This window comes from Puntigrus tetrazona, chromosome 24, assembly GCF_018831695.1.
Source record: "Puntigrus tetrazona isolate hp1 chromosome 24, ASM1883169v1, whole genome shotgun sequence".
Lineage (NCBI taxonomy): Eukaryota > Metazoa > Chordata > Actinopteri > Cypriniformes > Cyprinidae > Puntigrus > Puntigrus tetrazona.
This window is the reverse complement of record NC_056722.1, coordinates 2,741,608-2,764,429: the sequence shown is the minus strand read 5'-3', so window position 1 is coordinate 2,764,429 and position 22,822 is coordinate 2,741,608. Positions and strand designations below refer to the sequence as shown.

Below are 22,822 nucleotides of genomic sequence, written 5' to 3'. Positions count from 1 at the left end.
ACAGTAATATTGTGAAATTATCATTAATATTTTCTGTTAATCTCTTAATTATGAATTCCTGTAGTAGAAAGCAAAATTTTCAGCATCGTCTTCAGTGTCGCATGATGCTTCAGAAATCATTCTAATGTTGATTTGCTGTTTTAAGAAACATTTCCTATTCATCAAGTTTGAAATTTAGTTGCTCTATTTGTTATTTGTCTAGAAACCTAATATCTTTTTTTTTTTTTTTTTTTTTTTTTTTTTTTTTTCAGGATTCTGTGATTGAATGGAAATTTCAAAAGAACAGCATTTAATTAATGCATCCTTACTGAACACATTTTTAGAGAGAGAGAGAGAGACTTACATAATTATGGTTTTCTTCGGTATTTTCGTCTCTTGTTCTGTTACTAGTTGGAAAAACAATAAAAATGGTAACAATTGTAACATTTTTTAAAAACAAATTATTTTCAGTTATCAAATTTGTCAATTCATTATACCTCAAAGAGGTACTAACATGATGCTTAAATATGAAAAACACATCCTTAAATTCTAAATATAAGGGAATGCACTTTACAAAATATACATTTCTTAGTTTCTGGACCTGATAATTTCTAAAACAATCTTGCATATTAAGGTCATATAAACCCTTTACTCAAACCAATAAATATCGTATCAGGACTTGTGCTTTTTTTTGTTTAATTTAATGCATTTTTAGTTTCAGTAAGAACTGTCATAACAGGTGGAATGCATTGACATGCATCTCTTGTACCTTCTATACTGATGGCCTGATCTCTACGTTCTCCCGCCATTGCCACAGCAGGAGTGATCAGCTGCGCCGCACACCTTGCGCTGCCCAGACGGTTTGACAGCTGCAAATGAACATGAAGATGATGAGGCTTATTTCCTCAGGGTTGGTGTAAAGTAAGAACAGAAAAGATCAAAGTAACAATCTCCGTACATCACACTCATAATGTCCAAGGTCTCGCTCTCCAGGGTTCTTGATGACTAGAACCAAAACTCCACTGCGCGGTTCACTGTATGTTTGAAACTTCTCCAGGTCTGTCAGTAGTTTACCATCCTTAAACCATCTATCCAGGGAAATGGACAGTTTGTTGGAAGCTATTTAGCAATGCATTAATATAAATATCCCAGACCTACTGGGCCATTTTGACTTTAATCTTACTTTTTACTGCACTATAATGTAATGCATAAATAGAAGTTGTTGTTTGTATTACCTTTAATACTTAACATTAAAGATATACTATTTTTTTACTAGAGCAATCCTTTTAATTAGTAAATTAAGGAAAGGTAAGAACGTAACTACCTTATTTTGGGACTCGGTGCGCTCTGGATGGTGCAGGTGAACTGAGCATCTTCTCCTGGGTGAAGTGTGGCGTTCCGGATCTTATTCACAAAACGCGGAGGTACTGCAGGAGGTTAAATAAAAATTAGAAGGAATGAAATGGAGTGAAACCAGCTTTAAGTTTGAGACCTCAGGTTGCTCACTCACCCTGTACAGTGATTTTGCCCAGTGTGCTGGCATTGCCCGCAGAGCTGGTGGCGAAGCACATGTATTGTCCAGAGTCGTCTGCTGTCATGTTGTCCAAAATGAGTGTGCAAGACCCGTCTGGGTCCTCAATGATGATGTGATGAGGGTCCGCTTCCACGGCACGCCCATCTGTTTGTGAAACGAATGGATAAATTACTTTACTTCTAAAAGAGATCAAGAAGGGAAACACCTAAGATTTGGTTCCTTACCTTTGTACCAGGTGACCTGTGGTTTGGGGACACCAGTGACCTTGCATGCGAGCTTTACTGTCTGTCCGAGCTCTGCTGTGCAGTCTGTCAACACTGCATCAAAATCTGGAGAGCCTGTAATATAAGTAAAATGCTAAATATCAGGACTTTGGTTTATTTTTACTGTATTATTTGAAGGAGTAGTTCACCCAAAAAGTAAAATTCTTTCATCATTTACTCGCCCTTGAGTGGTTCCAAATCTTTATGATTTTATCTTTTGCTGCTGAACACAAAGGAAGACGTTTTGAAAAAAAGTTTGTGACCAAGTTGTTTTGGGTCACCATTGACTTCAATAGGAATAAAAATACTATGGAAGTCTAAGTTAATGTTTAAGTGTTTTATCTTTTTACCACATGTTGCAGGAATTACCTATTTTTGTAGGCCAGAAGATATAAACAGCCGCATTTTTAAAATGTTTTTTTTAGTTAAAAGTCTGAAATAAGCTCAAGATATTTTCACATTTTATTCTATGACATAAAATACGTCAGTAATTCAGAAAAGGATTTTTTGCAAAGCTTTTACTGATCTATAAAAAGGCAGTTATGGGCTGAAATGGGATTACAGAAGGAATTGAAGACATTCATCACACAAGAAAGGTAAATTCATCTACAAACTAGTCCACTTTTACAGCTTCAATTTGTTTATTTTTATTCTATTGTACTGTATCTATTGAACTTGAATCTGGTCAAAATAAAAATGTACTAATTTATGATGATAATCACGATGAACAAAATGTGTACGATTTGTAAGCTTTTGTTGGTCCCAGAGCTCATTTTCTGCAATAATCCATTAATCATTTTGGGTTTTTTTCAAGGGAACCAGACTGATGCTAACATGCTAAATAATGCTAACGCTGCTGACTTACTCCAGGCTGGCATGCTGTAGCGCTGCTGAAGGTCACGGAGGTCACGGAGCCATGAGTTCTTGATGATAACAGTCCGTGCCTGCAAAGTGTATTTTCTCACGGAGTCCTCGCGCTCATGCCAGATCTCAAACGCTCTCTCATCACCCTCCACCGTCTCGTTCACGTCAATGTTTGTAAGCTAAAGTAAAAAACACAAATTATTTCATAATGCAGTAGTTTTTTATAAACAATATTATCATATTAGTGGTGCTCTATGGCAAACCAGTAATTAAGAAATCCCTGTGAAGACGGTATTTGGCCATTTTGAATAATCAGCACTGGCCATAGTAGATTTTCTATTAAATACAGTATACAGTAAGCTCCAACCTTCATCATATTCTTGAACACGTATGCTTGGGTGTCTGTGTTCGTGTCTCTCCTCTGTTTGCAGATGACCACGTGGTTTTTAAAGAGGAAGACGTGGCGGTGGTGACCTCTGGAAGACGTACGAATTCCAGGAGCTCCTTCCCAAACAGTGAAGGGCCCCTGTAGAAAAATTCAGAACTTCATTTAACACTTTAATTTTTTAAATATACTACAAACAGATGAAACAGGTAAGACTTTAAATGGTGACATTTGGACTGTACCTGTCTAATAGGTTCTCCCAGCGCCTCCAGATTGGCAGGGTAGTTCTCTATGAGAGATACATGGTGTGTGTTTTCTGAGCGCTGGGAAAGAGATGACACCATAGCATAGGCCTGCTCCAGCAAACAGCAGTTTTGACCGTTCCTTGCCTTGTTCCGGATGAATTCCTACAGTAAAATCAGGTGAAATTTTTAAATGTGTTGTATCACATAATGCATAACACAATTTCTAAGCACATATTTATAAAATATTTACTTGAAAGTGGAGGGTGCCTACACTTAGACCTTGGAAAATTTGTATTGTGCTATTTAAGTATTTAATACCTTCAGTAAAGCTCTGTACTTCAGAATTCTCTCCGGTGGTCTCTGAAGGTAAGCATTGATGCTTAGCACCGGACCCTCTGAGGGGTCAACATTTGCCAACTCCGAGTCTGTATAATCCTAATGAAAAAGTACATGAAACATGTTATTTTCTGTGTCTGTGTATCAACTTCTTTCAGTTTAAAGAAGTGCTGTCAAATGGATAATTGTGATTAATGATATTATATTCAAATATTTTAAACATATAAACATACACAAACACACACACACACAATGTAAACAAAAACTTTTATTTTGGATGTGATGAATCGCTTGACAGCACTAGACTTTAAAGACCAAAAAAAATATCAATGTTGCTTTTTCGCCAATGCAATTTTTATTTTTATATTTTGTAAACCCACTTTGAAATATTGGTGCACTTCTTTCTCACTAATGACGGACTCAGCTTGCAATTGTCCAATGAGGTATTGCAGATATCTCTCAAACCCTTCAGAGTTTCTCAGGAAATGCATGGCAATGTCATCATCCGTGTCACAGTCACGCAGACCAGGCAGCAAAGTACTGAAAAACATTTAACTTCATTATTCATTTCCATGTTGTTAAATTCCATATGTGAAGACTAGCATATAAATGAAAACAATTGTTATACTCCTTAAAAATTACAATTATTGATGCAGAGTTGTAGAATGTAAAATTAACTACAATATTTGTACCTGCTGTGGAAGGATTTCAAATCATTGATATTACGGAAAATGGTTTCTTTCTGGCTGGCAATTTCAGATGGTGTGCTCTCTTCATCCACACGCTTCAGATGGTGTGATGCGAAGAACTCCATCTCTTTCAGGAACTCGGTTTCTGTGCTGATCAGCTCCTGGATGAGTTGACTAGATACAAGTGAAACCGAGGTACAATTACTAAAGTGGTACAGAATGGAATGCACATTGCGTTTTTAATAAAATGTCCAAATTTACCAGAGTTTCTTCCTGTACTCTGTTTCTGTGACTTCTTCTTTGGTGGTCTCTGGGAGGTCTGCAACATCTGCAGACAGCTACAACACAACCAGTGAGAAATTATAAGATGCACACATTTTTAAAATCAATATTTTTTAATCAATATTTCACCTCCACGTGACCCGTTATCCATTTTGAATAATCCTAAACTGACCTTCAGTCTTTTGTCGAGATACGCAGGTGAGACCCATCCCTGGCGAGATGGATTGGATTTGGTGGGCTTGGTGCGGACCAGCCATTTAAGTGGGTGGGCAGAATCCAGAACCTCCACATACTGGCCCTCTTTCAGAGCGATGGCATCTTTACTGACTCCCATGGGGCTGTAGTCAGCGGTCACCACATAGATATCAAACATCTGCAAAGAATCATTGAGATAACAGAGCATTTGGAAAATGTGACTGGCCCTCTTCATGCTTTACAATATAAGAAAAGCTCTGGATTTCTTTTTTAAATATTCTTCTGTGAACTGAAGATTAACCAGATGCTTAACTCACATGAAAAAGATGAACTAGAGAATTATGGCACTAACATTACACGTCCATTTTTACTTCCGTTTTTATATAAATGGTAAATTTGTTAAATTAAAAATGTCTTATGTGAACACAATAGCAACAGGTTTGACACAATACATTAGTTATAATACTAAAATGAATTTGTTGATGACACCGATAATGTGTTATTTCTTATACCTCTCCCCTGGCATCTCCTTCATCAGACTCGGATGATGAGTCTGCGATCAGAGATGGAGGACGTGATCGGCCGTGATAGGGAGATGGGGATGGTGTTTTTGTTTCATCGTCGCTGTCAGCTCCTGGGACACGCAATGAAGCTTGAGGCAGACAGGGACCAAAAGGACAGAGGAAGAAAAAGAGTGTTGTGTCGATTAATTATGGCCACAAAAATATTTATGTATCATGTCTGACAGCATGGCCTTTAGCATCACATTTGCATAGGACTTCAATACATTTGCTTGGATCACGATATTCAATTTTAAAAATCAGCAGATGCTTATTCAGAATCTATTTTGAAAATATATTAATATACTTAATATATTAACATCCTTAACAACGGTGATTGTGAGGTAATTTATGCATATCTTTAAAACACCGTTGTTCACAAAATGCGGCACGCGGACATACGGGTTCTTAAAGTAATAATAAAAAAAACAATAGTTTATTTCTAGTTAGAAATAGTTTATTTGTTCATAAATGTACGTATTTGACGTTCAGTATGCTGCTAAATGATGTGACTCGTCAGTGTCATTAATGTAAACAGTTTGCTAGTGCCGTTTAAATCTCGCGAGGACAAATGCTTCCGCTGTGAGAGCCGCCGTTTTTAAAAACAACGCGAAACAGACGGTTATCAAGTCTACGGTAACCTCTGACTAAAACTATCTCAAAAACCGTGCGTTTGACAGCTCGATGGTGGTTGGAGATATGGATTTGGAAATTATTTATCCAAAATGGATGGCGAGAATGACTTATGACAAAAACTGTCCCGGTTTGGATGACCTCAACTAAAGAGAAGGTAAGCAGCAATTATCGTTCGTATTTCATATTTACGCATAAGTGTATTCATCTCCAATAAGTATAAATTGGTTAATTTGGTTTATTACGTGAATGTTTCAAGCTACATATTTATGCGAGACGGGGTGGTGAGGGGCCATAATAAATTCATGATAATAATAATAAAGAGTGATGGTAGTTTGAAAAGTTTGGGATACATTAGATTTAAAATACAGCTGCTTAATAAGATGTAAGACAATATTATTTTACAAACTAAGTTCACTCAGTCATTCATTCATTCATTGTTCGTTTTGAGCATATTTACCAGAAAAGCGTATTCCATTGCAGAAGATGCAAGTTAAAAAGCTTTTATATATATGACAATGATTTGAGTTCACCACATATAAGGACCACTATCAGTTATTTTTTTATTATGTATGACTCAGAATATAATAACTAACACTGTACTTTCTCCTACGATTTAACATGCACTGTATCATGCTTGTGTAAAAATGAAATTGTGCCTGTACGAATGCTGCACTAATGTAGGCTTATTGCTCATGCGTTCATCCATTTTCTTTGTGCATACTGAAACAGAGACACCTTGAAAGTGTAAAAATGAGACAGTCTGCATCCACTGAATTTCAGAATGTTTATTTTGAATTGTGACAAATGGCCCTGATTTTAAAGAACCATGACTTTATTACCACTAGGCAATACTTGAAGCATTTTTGACGTTATTAAAGATCTTCACATTATTATTATTATTATTATTATTATTATTTTTTTAAAATTGAGAGCCGAAGAAACAGGCAAGCAAACTGATTAACAACAGCATAGCCTCATGGAGAAAAAGTCAAGGTTCTGGTGTGTTACACTGGAGGTTCTGCAGATACATACTGGTTACTTTGGGCCAAGATTTCATCCACTGGAGCACTTGATGGTTCTGTAAGCTGTCTGAACAAATCAATGCTTCAATGAGAATGTGAGTGAATAGAGGGATGAGAGATGGATGGATAGTTTGATGGATAGACAAAAGAATGGTGTCAGTGAGCTGTGTAGGAATTGAGGGATCCAGAGATAACATATGTTTTGTTTTTATTTTTTTAAATAAAAGACAGAAGGGAAGTTAAGGAATCTATACAGAATGTGTTCATAATTTATTTTGAGTATAATCAGTTATTTAAAACAGTGAATTTGCAACAGGTGTACTCCATTTCAGTACTCAGTACATCCTGTGGCATGAATTTAAACATCTGAGCACACACCACTCATTCAAAAACAGCGCACACTGTTTTGAGTGAATATTAGGATGCATCTGTAGAAAAAACTACATTAGCCAGATAAATAGTTATCAATAGTGAAATTAACTAATCAATAAGGCTAATTTAATAAAAGTTAGTATTGTATAAATACATACATATTTATACATATTGTTAATAAAATCCGGCCGTGCGGATAACAATAATTTTCTGCTCTATATTATTGACTAAAAAAAGGCAAGAAAAAGAGGCTTTCTCTTACCTTGAGTAATCCTGGCAGATACCATTTCTGTTATTTGGGTTGTAAGTTTTTGTAAGAACTCCTCTGTACCCACTTCACCCAAGGAAGGTAGTTTGATCTCTCCTGAGATGTGATCACAGTAATCATTTGTATTATTAGTTGACAAATACATGATGGCAGTGGCTTGTAAAAAAACAAACAAACATCAATATCAAATATTCACCTTTGCCCTCTTCCTCCGGTGGGCTGATAGTAATTCCCAGAACCCTGGAGGAAAAAAAAACATTCTAAATCTCTTTAAACTTTAAGATGTTTAAATGTTTAGATGAATAAATTTATCAAAATGTATCGGTTTTTATATTTAAACTTACTCTGTCCCCACTTTCTTTTGTTCTGGTGCTGTTGGACAGAAATGTAAGCATGATGAAAAAACTACACATACAATACCAGTCAAAATCTTGTATAATAAAATCAAGTCACACGATTCAAACATCACTATGGTCAATGACTGAACCACGAGTTCCTGACCTGTCTCCACATCCAGCCGGGCTGTGTTGACTGACTGTCCAGCACGATTGGTGGCGATGCAAGTGTACATGCCGGCATGTTTTTTTTCCACTTCCATGAGGATGAGACTATGCTGACGGCCAGAGCTGGCCACCTTGTAACCTGGTGTGTCTGCCTTTATCCACAGAACATCCTTATCTGACACTTCCTTTAACCAGTTTACAGACGGGGTTGGGGAGCCTTTGAAAGACAGTATGTTAGTTTTACTTTTCACCTTTTGTAAAGTGCAACGGAACGTTATGCTAAATGCTTCTCAAAATGGCATCTAAAGTAATTTTAACACACCATACCTTCCACTTTGACTGAGAATGTCATACTTGCTCCCGGTTTCACCTTCTTGTTACTGAACCTCTCCAGGAAGCGTGGTGGCACAAGAGGCACCTTTAAATCTATTGGTGGAAAAACACAAGTGGCATAACAAATTACATGCATGCATAATCTTTCATATAAATACTTTAAATTTCAAAAGGCATTTGCATCTTACATCATGTGGAACAATAATTCATAATCGCATGTGCCGTATGCAAGATAGATGCTTACCTCTCATTCGTCCCTGCGTGGGACGCTCTCCTGGAGCTAATTAGTTTAAACAAAGAAATAAACAGAAACACATTTAAATCTTATTTGTCACATTTAATTTGGAAAGTAAATTTATTGTAAGTATGATTAATAATTTCAAATTTCGACATTTCCTGTCACAGTCTTACAAAGATACCATACAAGCAGGGTTCACATCAAAACCCACCCAACTGCTACTCAAAACTAGACCATTGGCATTTTGAGGGGAAAATTCACAATTTTGATGAAGTTCATCACAAAGATGCTTTTACTTTGCTTTTACTCACAAAAACAACCCATGGCAATAGTGTTAAAGTAGCCCTTTTCCATGGGAAAACATATTTGGCAACACTACATGCAAGCAACATACTGTATAAAAAGAGTTCAACAATCAAAGGAATATTTACCCAGTACACTCAGTTGTGCTGAAGAGTAGGCAGAGCCAGCTATATTGCTAATGTATGCTGAGTATTCTCCGGTGTCCTCGCGTTTAACATCCAAAATCTCAAGACTATGCTGATCTCGTTCTGTTGATAATACAATTCTGCTGGAGGCTTGGAGTGGGGTGCCATCCTTAAACCAGTAAACCCTTGGTGTGGGAAATCCTGCAGAAAGGTGTTGGACATGAAACTAGGGCTGCCACTCACATCTCACACTTACATCTGCAAAAGCAGCAGTTGAAAATTACAGTAGACTTGAAGCGTTCATTATCCCAAAATGAAAATTAAGTCATTAATTACTCTCATGTCGTTTTAAACCCATAAGACCTTTGTTCATCTTCGGAACACAAATTCTAATATTTTTTATTAAATCTGAGAACTGTCTGGCCCTCCATAGACAGCAACATAACTGAAATTATCCAGGTCCAGAAACATAGTAAATACATTGGTAAAACAGGATGTGACATCAGTAGCTCAACTTTAGTTGTGCAACGCTAAGAGAATCCTTTTTATTTGAGCAAAGAAAACAAAAAATAACATTATTTACTCAACCATTGTTCTCCCCCGAGTTACGTCTTCCGCCATTTTGGAGAGTATTGCAATACAACGCATAAACACGCTTTAACATATTTTATGTAATCAGCCTTGTTTACGTCTGGAGAGAAAGCATGCACATGAACGTAATCTGCAATTGTTACGCCTAAGAGAAAGCATTTGTATGCTTTGTGATACTCTCTAAAATGGGGGGAGATTTAACACATCCTGTTTTACCGATGTATTTACTACGTTTCTGGACCTGGATCATTTTTAGTCTATGGAGGGTCAGATAGCTCTCTGATTTCATCAAAAATATTTAAAGGTTTTGCGGGTAGGAATCATAATTTTTCATATCCGATTCAGATCAAACTGGTTGATTCCGATTTTTTTTTTCTTTAAGCAAGAAATAAGAAAGAATTAACGGCAACAACTGTGTAGTAAGTACATTCAATACAAACATAGATGGTACTGACATCAGTATTTAGCTTTTGTTTTTTTAAACTACAAATGGCAACAACTATTTAGTTACAATCCAAATGACACAATCGACAGTCCAAACAAAGATGTTACTTACTCAGCATTTGTTTTTTAAATTTGGTGTAAAGAAAAAAGATCTTTACCAGTGAAACTAAATAAAACCGAAATATGTTATAAATGAATAATTCCAAAAACGTTAAATAATGTTTAGGGCAACGAATTAAACAAAGAAGCTACAGCAGGTGCATTTTAATTAAGATTAAGTAAATTTTAAGGTCAAATAAAACCATCCTGTACAGAACTGACATTTACTTCTGGATTTTCAAAAGTGCATGCAAGTTTGTCTTTACAAAAAGAAGCATTTTTCATACTTTTTTGTTATGCACAAATTACATGTTCGCTAATGATTACAATGTAGTGTGCACGCGGGCACAATTCCGGAAAAATTGCCATTAAAAAAAACCCCCCAAAAACTGTCCAGTTGCTGATTTATAGCCGGTCAGCCCAGTGCATCCCTACTTACGGCTTTGGAATGACATGAGGGTGAGTAATTAATGACAGAAACAATGTGCATGTCTGTTAGGAATATAAACAAGTTCATAACACATAGACTGGATACAAAGTAGGATTAAGGACATTAATGTTATTATAATTAGATTTGAATAGATACAACAGGTGCAAATGCAAAAGAAGGAAACACTTGGAACAAACAATGCATAATTAATCAGAACACAGATGAAATAGAATCTGCAATTAAACAATTAAAATAAAAAAAAAAACAGCTGACCTTTGACCCTGACACTCATTTTGGCAATAGGTGCTCCAGGACTGAGGAACAAATCGTGTAACTCATCCACAACTTGAGGAAGCTGTTCGTCCTCTGCCACAGACTCAAAAGCCTCTGTATCCCTGTGCTCCGAGCTAAATTTTACAATTTAGAGCAAAAACTATTTGATCCTTGTAATACTGACATGTCATAAAAAATCGCTTTAAATCAAATGATTGAATCTTACCTCGACACATAACCTTTTGCACTGACATAGGAAGACGTCTCTGTGGCATCGGCTGCTGTGTCATAGTCTGAGCTGCAAGACACTTTAAAGATACACAAGACTGAATTAATAATCAAACAGCACACGTCTTGAAATCTTGATTCTTTAAGAATAGTGTAAAATAAATATCCAAAAATAAAAATGGTCATTGTTAACTTAAACTTAATATTCAAACAACAAAACAGTAAAAATTAAGAAACCAGATAAAAGGATCTTTAATTAGTTCTAAATATTAAAATCTTAAAGCATTCATTTTAAGTATGTTGGGAATGTAGGTGCAGATTTAGTTCTAGAGACAAACAACAATAATGATAAAACACATGCAGTCACATTCTTACACTTCACAGATGCACCGGTAAAAGAAAGTGACTTTGTTGTTAAAATGTTTCAATCTAGAACACCATTGCCTACATTTGTGAGTTTTGGGTTTTGAACAACACTTTCTTTTAACAGTGTACTCACTGTCCACCCTCAGCTCAGCCTTGCTGGAGGAGATGGCACTGTCATTTTCAGCCATGCAACGGTACACGCCCATGTCTGTGGGCAGCACAGCTGTGATGATCAGCTGGTGATGGCCTTCCTGATCTTCATTGATCATGTAGTGGTCGTTTTCCTCCAACATCTTTCCATCCTTGAACCATCTCACAGTGGGAGGGGGGTTGCCAACAATTACACAGTCAAAACTGACTGGAAAGCCATCAGGAACATCTTGGCTACGGAGCTCCGTCAGGAAGACGGGAGCCGCTGTGAGGTTGGTAGACCATTAAGAGAACAGAAAAGAGCAAAACCCCCACCCGAAAAGAACAGAACATAGCAATTTTTTGACGAGAAATGCTTAACCAGGCGAAAACATGGCATGCCATCACTTTAAGATCCAAAACAAGCAAGTCGCAACATTTTTTGTACATTTTAAAAGTGCTGCCCTATAATGACAAACAAAATCCAGCACTGGATCATGCAACTTTACGAAGAACCAAACAACAGCAGCAAAAACATTTACAGTAGAACCACATGGAAGAAGTGTCATACCAGGGGCTCCTGTCATGAAAGCAGGCATTGGTCGCTCCTGAGTTGGGGTTTGGGAGCCATCTTGGGAGAGACCTATCTTTGTGATACGCAGCTCTACCTTAGTGCCTGCTGCTGCTATGATGGCCGTTTCGATGGGGACTCCTTGATAAGTAAACATTTCCTGGAAGCGCTGGGAAGCTACTTGAGCTTCTGCACGATTATCAAAACGGATGTAAATATACTGATCGTCTTCCCGGTAAGACTGTAGGTCCGGTGGCGGTAAATCTCCTTCATCCGCACTAATAAAAGGTTCCTCTTCCACATCTGGAGGGAGGCGAGTACGAAGAAGTCGGCGTAGTCGTTTACTTGCTTGCCTTAAAGTCTCATCCATCTCACTCCCTGAGGAGCTTTCAGCTTCGCTATCAGCACTGTAGCCCAGAGTGAGTGGGCGTCGGCCAGAAGATTCCCGCAGGGAACCTACAGAGACTTTACCACTATGGGTCGAAACGCCAAACTTATTGGTTACTTCACAAGTATATACACCAGTGTCTTTGGTTGTGGCAGCTGTCACTACTAGAGAGCAGGTTCCATCATTATAGATGTCAATATGGTGGTGCTTGCCATCTGTTAAGGGTTCACCATCTTTCAGCCAGCGAACCTTATCCGGCTTACCCTCCACAATGCACTCAAGATGAATTGTCCCATTGGGCTCCTTAGTCTGATCCTTAAATACATCTTTGAAGACTGGTCGCATATCCTTCCTGGCTTTATAACCTTTGAAGGCTGCCTGAATCTTGACAGCAGCCTCTTGCAACTCATCCCCATTTTGAGCTTCCATGAGGGGCTCCACAGACGTCTTTGTAACAGATTGCTCTGTCATCTGGAAGTGCTCATACAGTTTCTTGGAGGCAGTAGTCTCAGTGGAACCTTCCACAGTTATAGAGGACTTGCTGCTTTTCTTTAGGTAAGACACCAAGCTTGTTGTCCCACTGAGAGATTCCTCATCAGAACTTCTATAGAGATTAGGCTCCCCTGTGATTTTGGGAGTGGGTTCAACAGGTCTCACTTCCTTTTCAGGTGCTTTTCCTTCCTTGCTCTGGGCTTTTTCTTTTCCATCTTCTTCTGGCAGCTCTGAAATTGAATCTAATGTGGGTTCTCGACTCATTCTCCTCTTCTTGGCCACTGCATCCCATAGAGCATGTAAATCTCCCTCGGAAGCAGCTTCAGGAGGTAATTTGGGCTGGCTGCCTGCATCCTGAGGAAGTGTTGTGTCATCTCCTGTAATCAGGTAGCCATCATAAATCAGTCTTATTCAAAGGTAATAACAAAGGTACAAAAGCTGTTACTGGGGTGGTACCTTTACAATAAGGTAGATGTTTATACCTAAAGGGTCCACTTTGGTACCTTAAAGGTACATATAAAGTATAAATATTTGAACCTAACAGGTACAAAAGTGTACCTTTTGAAAAGGTACCTCTTAACAGCTTCTGTTACTTTGTTTCTGAGATCTATCATTGCAACAGCAATTTGACTGCAATTAAACTCTTGTAAATTTTAAATAATACAAAAACCTGAAAAAAAAGTAAAAAGTGTGAAAAACAGAGGAGTTAAAACCACAAAAAGAAAATAAATAATGTAATGGTTGTAGTAACATTTAGAAATATCTAATATTTGTTAAAAGAATGAAGTAGAAAACTTCCAAACACTATGACATACACATGATTGTGTCCACATATGAGGTTGACAAAAACAACAATGGTAAGTTAGACGTGAGGTTAAACAAAGTAAAGTACCTTCGAGGTTGAGGTTGATAGAAGTCTTAGCCTCTTCTGAGGCTATACAAGAATAGACACCTTGATCTGTAGACTGGAAATCCTTTATGAGCAAAACTTGGCTCTTTTCTTCTGCGACCATTTGATACTTGACCCCAAACTCTATCTCTCTGTTGTCCTTTAGCCATATAACTGATTTGCTCTCTGTAGAAAGTTCACACTCCAAACGAACTATCTTTCCTTTTTCAATCTTAGAGCTGCTTAACATTTTGGTCATGGTCACTGGTGCGTCTGAAGATCCAAGGTCCATTTAAAGAACAGTTGAAGAAATATAGCAAGAGTTCAACAAGAACAAATACAAAGCACAACAAATAAAACACAACAAATACAAAATACACCTTCGAGTATAGTTTTTAGTGCTCTACTGCTACAGTAGCATCTAGGGCAGAGTTCTTCACTTTCCTTCTGAATTTAGTTCCAGCTGTAATTAAGGTTTTTGGGTTTACATTAAAGAAAGCCGGGTGTGTTGAATCACAGTTGAAACATAATTTTGTAGGAAAGTAGTTCTCCAGGAGTAGGGGTAAGGACTAACTAAGGCAGAATAGCAAGCCTTCTATATTGACTCAATGAGGCATTTTGGTTAGATGAAAAAACAATGTACTCTATAAGGTTGCTTGAAACAAATTGGTTATTTTAGCAAGTATCCACTTACCAAGTGTCACAGTTTGAGGCAGCTGGACAGGCTCTCCAATACCAGCACGGTTGATGGCTGCCACCCTGAACCTGTAACCTGCCCCCGGTATGAGATTTTCAACCAGAAATTCAGTGTTGCACACTGGTTCTGTGTGGCAAGGCAGCCAGAGGACACTGTCCACTAGACGCATTTCCACACGGTAACCAATGATTGGGCTTCCTCCATCACTGAGGGGCGTAAACCAAGACAAGGTGACGAACGTTGGACCTTTACTAACCAGCTCTGGGTCTTCAGGGGGATCAGGCACAGCTGTAAATAGATAAAATTAAGTTTATAATAATAGAAATAGCAGCATAATAGCAGAAATAATAATGAATGAGCCACAAATTAGGACCCTTACATATTATGGTGAGTTTGGCCATTGATAAGGCATCCCGGGCAGCAAATGTGATTTCCTGTGTGGGCTGAGCCTGGGCTTTCTGCAAAATTAAGCTGTAGGAAGATCCACTGGCTCTCATGGCCCACTGGTCATTACATTTTAACTCAACACCATTTGCATACCAAGTCACTTCACTCTCAGGCACAGCTTCATTCAAAGCACAAGTGAACTCAACTTGTTCTCCTGCAATGGCGGTCTTATCTTCCAAAAGCTTGATCACCTCCAGTTGCCAAGCTGTACAGAACAAATCCATAGCATTTAAATACATTTACGCATTTACGCAATTTGATTTACGAATCAAATTTAATATATTACAAAATGGGAGCATAAAACTAGGTATACCATATACAGCATAATGTATAAAATTAACTGCATCATTATTTTTAACATACTAAAACAAGAGCAGTCATTTTGTTTTATAAAATTGGATGTTATGATTTAAATTTGCTAATACTAATACTACAGAAATGACATACCTTTGACAGACAGGAGAGCAGTAGTTGATGAAGTGCCAGCTTGGAATGTAATCCTTGTGTTTTCACAAGGATGCAAATCCTTTAAAAGCAGAAGATGGCGTCTGCCACTCTCAAAGGAAACAATCTCCACATTTGAGGACTCCTTTACAGGCTTACCATCAATTAACCACCGGCAGTCTTTGGTTTCAGGCCGGGACAAGGAGCATTCAAAAAGTGCTTCCCCACCATTAATGGTCTCCACGTTACTCAGCTCTTGAAGAATGTCAATTGGTTTAGCTGCAAGAGAGAGAAAATACCTGAAAATTTCCTTGGCTTTATACATGTCACATCAAGTTAATGTAATACAAATGACTTTGACTGCCCTTGAATAAAAAAAAAAGTGAAACAGAATTCTGCACAGAAAATTTTCATCCAACATTTCACTAGCATAAACAGTAGCATCCAGCATTGAGAAGCGTAAGAAGCAAAGGTAGCTGTGATAAAAGCACATTTTGGTTATTGCATAGCCAGCCAGATGATGATGATGATGATGATGATGTTGCTAAGAACAGCAATTTTTGGATCCCAGTATCACAGTAAAACCCTTTGTGGTAAGCCCTTAATTGTGCAACTTACAACGTAATGTTTCTCAAAATCTTTGTGAATGTTATACTGAGAGTTTGTGATGATCCAGCTTTTGAGTTATGGATAACACACAGATTCTCTTCGCCTACAGGTGTGCTCACCTTGCACCCTGAGATGTGCCACAACAGAGGTTCCTTCTGCCTCACAGGAGTACATCCCCCCATCCTGGGGCTCCACACAGCTAATGTACAACCGTGAAACAGTCCAGTCCTGTTCCACTATTACCCTGCGACCGTCTGCTTGCACAGGTATGCCGTTTCGCTTCCATACAGCCTTGACTGGCCGGGAGTACTGACAGATGAACTCTGCAGGCTGGTTTTCTGCTACATGTTGGTCCTCCATGGCACTGACCACCTCCACATTGGGATCTATAGAGGGTTGGCGGTGGGGATAAATAATATTCACAAGACCCCAGTGCACTTTGAAGTAGAGTTCTCCACCTCAAGCCTCTTTCAGGTTTTGGGTGGTATTTAACGTAATTTAACTCTTAAAATATACTGTAAGCCTGGTACTTTATTCAGTTTAAAACAACAGCCATTTCAACCTAATCATCTAAGTCAGTGCTTTTTCTGTTTCTTTCTCAATGAAATGTACATGGTAAGTGTAACATCTTTTGCTTCTCTACTCCAAACTGACCAAGGACATGGTCAATTACAACCAACACATGCCTAGTTGCAGTGTCAAGTCAAACTAAGACCAATTCATAAAAAAAGTACATGCAGCACAAACAAACATTGAAGACCGAAGAGTGTACAATTATCTGAATTAGAGTGCATGCAAGACAATTATTGTTTACTCTTTCGATTTTTGGGCAAAAGGTTGCTTACAATATTGTTTACTCTTTCGATTTTTGGGCAAAAGGTTGCTTGCACAATTTGATTTAGATGCTTTGGAGCATCCACTAGGGCTTTCACTTTTATATATTAATTTTTACTTTAACAAGCTGAATTTTTAAATATATTGCTGTGGACTGTAAAATGGATAGCTGGTGTAGTGATAGGCTCAATAATATTCAAAATATACAAGACACAGACAACCAACATACTGACTTCTACAGATACTTTTTATGTGATGAAAAATCTTGTTTTGGAATTTTAATTGTGTGAATTATTAATTTAGGACTTTTCTCAGCACATTTTTAGCATGATTAATTGGGATTAATTATGAATATCATGCTTTTTTTCATGGAAGGATCAGTAAAAAAAAAATCTGGGCATGTAAAAATCTAAACCTGTTTCAGTAGTAAAAATAACCTGTTTGACTGATGCAGTAGTAAACATATTTGCATCTTATACAAGCTCATTATGAAAATGATCATTTAATAATTAGTATGCCAATTTTGTAAGTAATTAGCAAGCTGTAATACTGCAGCCAAATCCATTTTTAGGTTAGAAATATATGGCACATGGACTATATGCATACATGAATTTTCACTATTTTATTTTTTAATTTAACTCTTCTTACTGTATACTTTTGCTTAACTGTAAACAAACTCCAACAAAACTCTAACAAAAAAGATTCAATTGTAGGCATGGACAACCTAAATGAGAATAAAGTAAATAAAATCCTGTTCTGTCAGGATTGCATTTTTGAGCACTTAACCAAAGTACTCTCCAGGGTAGTCTGGAATGACACTGGATTTAGAGTATTATTAATATGGAGGTATGGATGGAAATTCAGTAATTTGAGTATGCAAGTCTGAAGAACACACAGTACTGAACTACTTCAAGGACAGATTAAGACACAATTCAAGATTTATGGTCTAACTGTAACTGTTAAAAAAGGCAACCTAAATGCTTCAGAATGAGTAGCCGACTTTTAGATTTATGAAAATTCATGGACACAGTATTAGTCCAGTGCTATTCAAAATGTATGTACTGCCAAGCACCACTGCATTTGGTACCTTTCACTAACAGCTTGGCGGAGGACGTCAGGCCACCTGTTTTGAACAGGACTGTACCCGAATCATTGGGAGAAAGGTTCCTTAGGGTGAGAGTGTGGACATGGTCTTCACCCACACTTATTTCACTGAAGGTACTGTTCTCCAAACGAGTGCCGTCCAGCCACCACTGAACTCTGCCTTTGGCACGGCGAGAGAGCTGGCAGGAGAAAATTGCCTGTTCTCCTACAAACACATCTGTGTTCTTTATACCCGACACTATGAGAACCTCAGCCTCTGCAGAGACCAGACACAGAAACCCTACGTTCACCAGTGTCTAAAAACACTTGTACATTGAGGATGTTTCCGAAACATGAAACTTATGAGGACATAAAGCTAAAGATTTTAAAGAACCTCCGGTCCATTTGAGAAAATTCTCTCTGTTTGCTCTACAACAGATTTTATAACTAAAATACAGATGATTTAACAAAATTGATACCTTGCACAGTGACCGATGCTGTTGTCAACTGGTCTCCAGCATCACAAGTGTAGTAGCCATTGTCCTCTGGTTCCAGATCATGGACATGGAGCTCCAGCACACACCCTTCTTTTTTCATTTCAAATTTCTTACTGGGTTGGAGTACCACTCCACCCTTTCTCCACTCTACACTCTTAACCGGCTTAGAAAGCTCACAGCGCAAGGTGATACTATCTCCCTCTATTGCATTCTGGTTGTCTAACTCCTTCCGGAAGTATGCAGGTTGACCTGATGATGGATAAGAAAAGAAGTTAAAAGAATGTAAATGTCAGATTTTAAATGGAGGCTGATACCTGTGAGGGTATCAAAATCTTCTCCGTTGCACAAGAGAGGCAGTTATAAAGAAAAGAAAACCAGAACGGGTCTTCTTGAAAACCGTTCGTGTTCACTTTATCTTCAGGCATGTTGATAAAATGAAAACCAAATAGTCACAGGCCTACAAACCCGTTTACCTTTAACAGTAAGGGTGGCGCAGCTTTCTGCATCTTTGGTTTTGCATGTATACAACCCTGCATCTCCTTCCTCCACTCTAAGGATGCGGAGCTGATGGACGGCTCTATCCTTGTAAAGCAGATACCGCCCACCTGCCTTTATCATCTCTTCATCTTTGTACCAGGTGACAGAGGCCTCAGGGTCAGAGGTCATGCAGGACAGTGTGACTGTTTGACCCTCTTTGGCAGTTAAATCCAGAGGCTTCTCTAAGAATACAACTATGGACAGGAGAAACCCAAACCCAAGTGCTGTCACATCATAATGTCTGCCTGAAGACTCTGAAACTTAGACACTTGAAGCCATTGAACATATACTGTGGTACATTAAAATAGCTTTATTGAGAGAGGGCAGGAATTAGACAAAAGACTATTTCTGAACCAAATATGTGACAAAATAAAATTCTTTCTCAAAAAACAAAATTTTGGAATGTAGCTGTAGAATGGTCAAAGCAAATGGAAAAGCAGCTGGAAGCCTTTTGTTATAATTGTGCAAAATGAGTGCAGCTACTACCTAATGACAAACAGATGATTGCTTGCCAACAATGAACGCTGTTAGCCATAATATGTCTTTTACCTTTGGGTTTCTCCTGCACCAACAAGTAGGCGACGCTCTTCTGAGGGCCAACCACAAAGGCTACATCACCTGAGTCGTCGGGTGTGACCATTTTCAGCACTAGGCTGTGTTCCCTCCCTCTGCAGCTGATTTGATTCAAGTCATTGTTTTGAAGGTGGTTGGAGCCGAGCCACCACTCGACATTTGTAACCCCTGTATGAGACACCTCACACTGGAAGATAGCATCCTCGCCCGTTATCACAGTCACATCCTTTATTTCTCTTGTGATTTTTACACATTCTGGGAATGGATGGAAGGAACGTGATGAAAGGGACTATTGAGGATCTTCCGAAAAGAGGTAAATATCCCACTATTGACTATCTACTTAAAATGTGAGAGGATGTATTACTCCTTCAAATAGAATTGTTTTTAATAAAAGCTTTGGATTTTGTGACATTACAGTAAAATTCCAGTATAGAGGAGAGCATCATACGATCTTAGTTCAGAGATATTAGCTTAACATACTACTTGGATCATGCCTTGGTGACAATCTGAAACATAAAAGCTACTCAATGTATTCATTATTTGAAATGCTAGTACTTATATGTATGTTTGCTTCTGCAGGGAAACAATGTAAAATAGACCCCATCTATAAAGAAAAATCAAGATTGTTACCTTTGACAGTCAATGTAGCTTTGCTTTGTTTCTCTCCTGCTTCACATATGTACTCGCCACCATCATCCACTGATAGCTTTTGGATTTCCAGGGTTTGGATTGAGCCATCCCTCTTTATGGAATACTTCCTTCCATCAGATAGTGCCCGAGTACCTTTCTTCCAGGTCACACTGGCATCAGGTATTGAAATTTCACAACATAATGAGATACTGCCTCCCTCTGTGACTTCCTGGCTTGTTAACTCCTTCACAAATGACAGCACAGGGATTGCTGGCAGGAAACAGCAATACAGAGAATACAGTCTAAGATATGTAAAACTGCATATTAGAAGATTATGAGATGGCAACAAATTTTCTTCATAGTTTCTAAACTATTCCAGGGACAAGATAAACTTAACCTTCGAATGCATTAATCATAAACACTATTATAGATAAAATAATTACTGATGAGAAAAAAGCAACAAAGAATAGTCAACCTTCTAAATTCTAAAATCAAACAAATAAAACTTAGCTTACTACACTGTAAAAAAAAAAAAAAAAAAAAAAAAAAAGTTGAGCCAGCTTAATATTTTAAGGCCACCAGCTTCAGCAAATTTTAGAGTTTTATCAACTTATATTTGTAGGAGTTTTCTAAGTTGAGAAATCACAACCCCCCCACAAAAACGTTTTTTTTTTACAGTGTACTAAGCAATATACAAGAAATATTTGGCAAGAAAAAAACGATAACATACATGCATGAAATGTTGTGCTTTCATTGTGGTGTATATAAAGTGGCTGGTCACATGTAATTATTTTGTAATATAACATGCATCAAAGAGTAAAAAATGCAAGTTATATTACATATTTGGGATGTTTTCAATATAGACATATTGACGTAGCACACAATATAGACATAGCACACAAATATTAAACACATGCACTAAACAGCACATGTGTTCAAAACTCACTGAGAAATGAAGGTGTGAAAAAAGGAAACTACTATTTAAAAAAATATATAATGAAAACAATCTTTAGTTTTACCTCTGACTGTAAGACAAGCAAAAGAAGTGTGTGCACCCACATGGAAGGACACTGTGCCTGAGTCTTTCTGGGTGACACTTCTTAGTCTAAGTGTGTGCCTTTTTCCTTCCATTTGGATTTCATTCATCTCATTGTTCTGTAGTGGGACATCTTGCAGTGTCCACTGAACAATGAGTGCATTGTCATGAGAGACAAGGCATTCAAAATGAACGTCCTCGCCTTCATTGACAATGCAGCTCTTCAAGCCAGTTAAGATCATGATTTCAGGTTCTGAAAGCAAAATCAGGTTTCCTTTTGTCAGACGTAGTCAGCAGATCAAAAAATATATAAACATCCTCAGTAACAATTTAACATTCAATATAAGCTAAGCTTTTCAAGAAAATCTACAGCAGTTCATGAGAGAAATAGCAACCCTGGAATAAAAATTTTAAACTACAAGGGTAAGGTTTATAATGTTACGTCAAGTGCAAAAAAACTCCTGCACTTTATCTATAAAAATGAAATGGGAGGGAACTGGAGAAAGGTTGTGCAAGTTTTGCAAAACCACGTGCAAAAAAAGGAGATGAAGGTGATCTGGGATCAAGTATAAGCATAAGAGAGGATGATAGCATAATACTTGGGATGGTATGGAGTATATGCATAATCATCAAAAGAGGATGATCAGGTAATGTTAGGAGTGATGAGGACATTTACAAGGTGATTCATACCCTTCACAGTGAGTTTGGCAGATGTCTGATCATGTTCAGTTTCACAGCAGTACTCTCCAGCATCTCCTTCTTGCAGCTTGTAAATGATAAGTTCAGCAACAGCCCCATCTTGCTTCATCTGATATTTGTGGCTTGCTTCTATTACATTCTTGTCTTTCCTCCAGATGACTTTGGCTCCAGCTTTGTCAAGTTTACATCGAAACACTGCATGTTCCCCAGCTTCACTTTCCAAATCTTTCAGAGATGATTTGAAAAGAACTGGCAGTGCTGCAAAAGGTGAGTAAACAAGTGTTTCAAGGTCATCATGAAGACATGGCTTCAACTGATACAGGAAAGAAAGATGGTTCAATCCAACCCTACCCTTAACCTCCAGATATGCAGTGCTTTGGTGTTCTCCAGTGTCACAAATATAGTCACCAGAGTCCTCACGTTCAAGGTCATGTATGACCAGTTGGGCACGGTAGCCGTCTTGCTTTAATTCATATTTAGCACAGGGGCAAAGGCCAATTTCACCCCTGCGCCACTCAACTGGAATGTCTGCTTTGGAGAGCTCACACTGGAAGCTGATGCTCTCTCCCTCAACAGCTGCCTGGTTTTTCAGTGCTTGTGTGAAAATGGCTGGAAGTGCTGCCGATGCAAAGAGTGGTATATGGAAAAGATGAAAGGTTTTCCAGACAAGTAAGACCCAAAGGCAACAGTTCAAACAAACATTA

The 22,822-nt window shown here is 38.0% G+C and overlaps 1 protein-coding gene across 25 annotated transcripts in view; it reads right to left on the bottom strand.

Moving 5' to 3' along the window:
• The window catches only part of obscnb (obscurin, cytoskeletal calmodulin and titin-interacting RhoGEF b), a 52,139-nt gene that overhangs the window by 2,720 nt on the left and 26,597 nt on the right, over positions 1-22,822 (bottom strand). For 7 of the 25 annotated variants that reach the window (XM_043226247.1, XM_043226249.1, XM_043226252.1 and 4 more), the window contains 40 exons: positions 22,470-22,736; positions 22,110-22,376; positions 21,403-21,672; positions 20,384-20,653; positions 19,730-20,008; positions 19,117-19,374; positions 18,626-18,892; positions 18,151-18,423; positions 16,349-16,615; positions 15,624-15,899; positions 15,109-15,381; positions 14,727-15,017; positions 14,036-14,305; positions 12,264-13,520; positions 11,697-11,978; positions 11,196-11,277; positions 10,970-11,103; positions 9,136-9,333; positions 8,711-8,746; positions 8,461-8,559; positions 8,132-8,350; positions 7,975-8,002; positions 7,827-7,870; positions 7,625-7,726; positions 7,001-7,057; positions 5,285-5,424; positions 4,750-4,950; positions 4,557-4,633; positions 4,299-4,469; positions 3,987-4,146; positions 3,589-3,705; positions 3,268-3,432; positions 3,008-3,166; positions 2,642-2,819; positions 1,738-1,851; positions 1,490-1,657; positions 1,304-1,406; positions 938-1,067; positions 749-848; positions 344-386 (listed from right to left, as the gene is read on the bottom strand). In XM_043226247.1, the coding sequence (XP_043082182.1) occupies positions 344-386; positions 749-848; positions 938-1,067; positions 1,304-1,406; positions 1,490-1,657; positions 1,738-1,851; positions 2,642-2,819; positions 3,008-3,166; positions 3,268-3,432; positions 3,589-3,705; positions 3,987-4,146; positions 4,299-4,469; positions 4,557-4,633; positions 4,750-4,950; positions 5,285-5,424; positions 7,001-7,057; positions 7,625-7,726; positions 7,827-7,870; positions 7,975-8,002; positions 8,132-8,350; positions 8,461-8,559; positions 8,711-8,746; positions 9,136-9,333; positions 10,970-11,103; positions 11,196-11,277; positions 11,697-11,978; positions 12,264-13,520; positions 14,036-14,305; positions 14,727-15,017; positions 15,109-15,381; positions 15,624-15,899; positions 16,349-16,615; positions 18,151-18,423; positions 18,626-18,892; positions 19,117-19,374; positions 19,730-20,008; positions 20,384-20,653; positions 21,403-21,672; positions 22,110-22,376; positions 22,470-22,736 (8,092 nt within the window). The remainder of the gene's footprint in view (positions 1-343; positions 387-748; positions 849-937; positions 1,068-1,303; positions 1,407-1,489; positions 1,658-1,737; positions 1,852-2,641; positions 2,820-3,007; positions 3,167-3,267; positions 3,433-3,588; positions 3,706-3,986; positions 4,147-4,298; positions 4,470-4,556; positions 4,634-4,749; positions 4,951-5,284; positions 5,425-7,000; positions 7,058-7,624; positions 7,727-7,826; positions 7,871-7,974; positions 8,003-8,131; positions 8,351-8,460; positions 8,560-8,710; positions 8,747-9,135; positions 9,334-10,969; positions 11,104-11,195; positions 11,278-11,696; positions 11,979-12,263; positions 13,521-14,035; positions 14,306-14,726; positions 15,018-15,108; positions 15,382-15,623; positions 15,900-16,348; positions 16,616-18,150; positions 18,424-18,625; positions 18,893-19,116; positions 19,375-19,729; positions 20,009-20,383; positions 20,654-21,402; positions 21,673-22,109; positions 22,377-22,469; positions 22,737-22,822) is intronic. The other 18 variants (XM_043226265.1, XM_043226267.1, XM_043226269.1 and 15 more) reach the window with 11 other exon arrangements.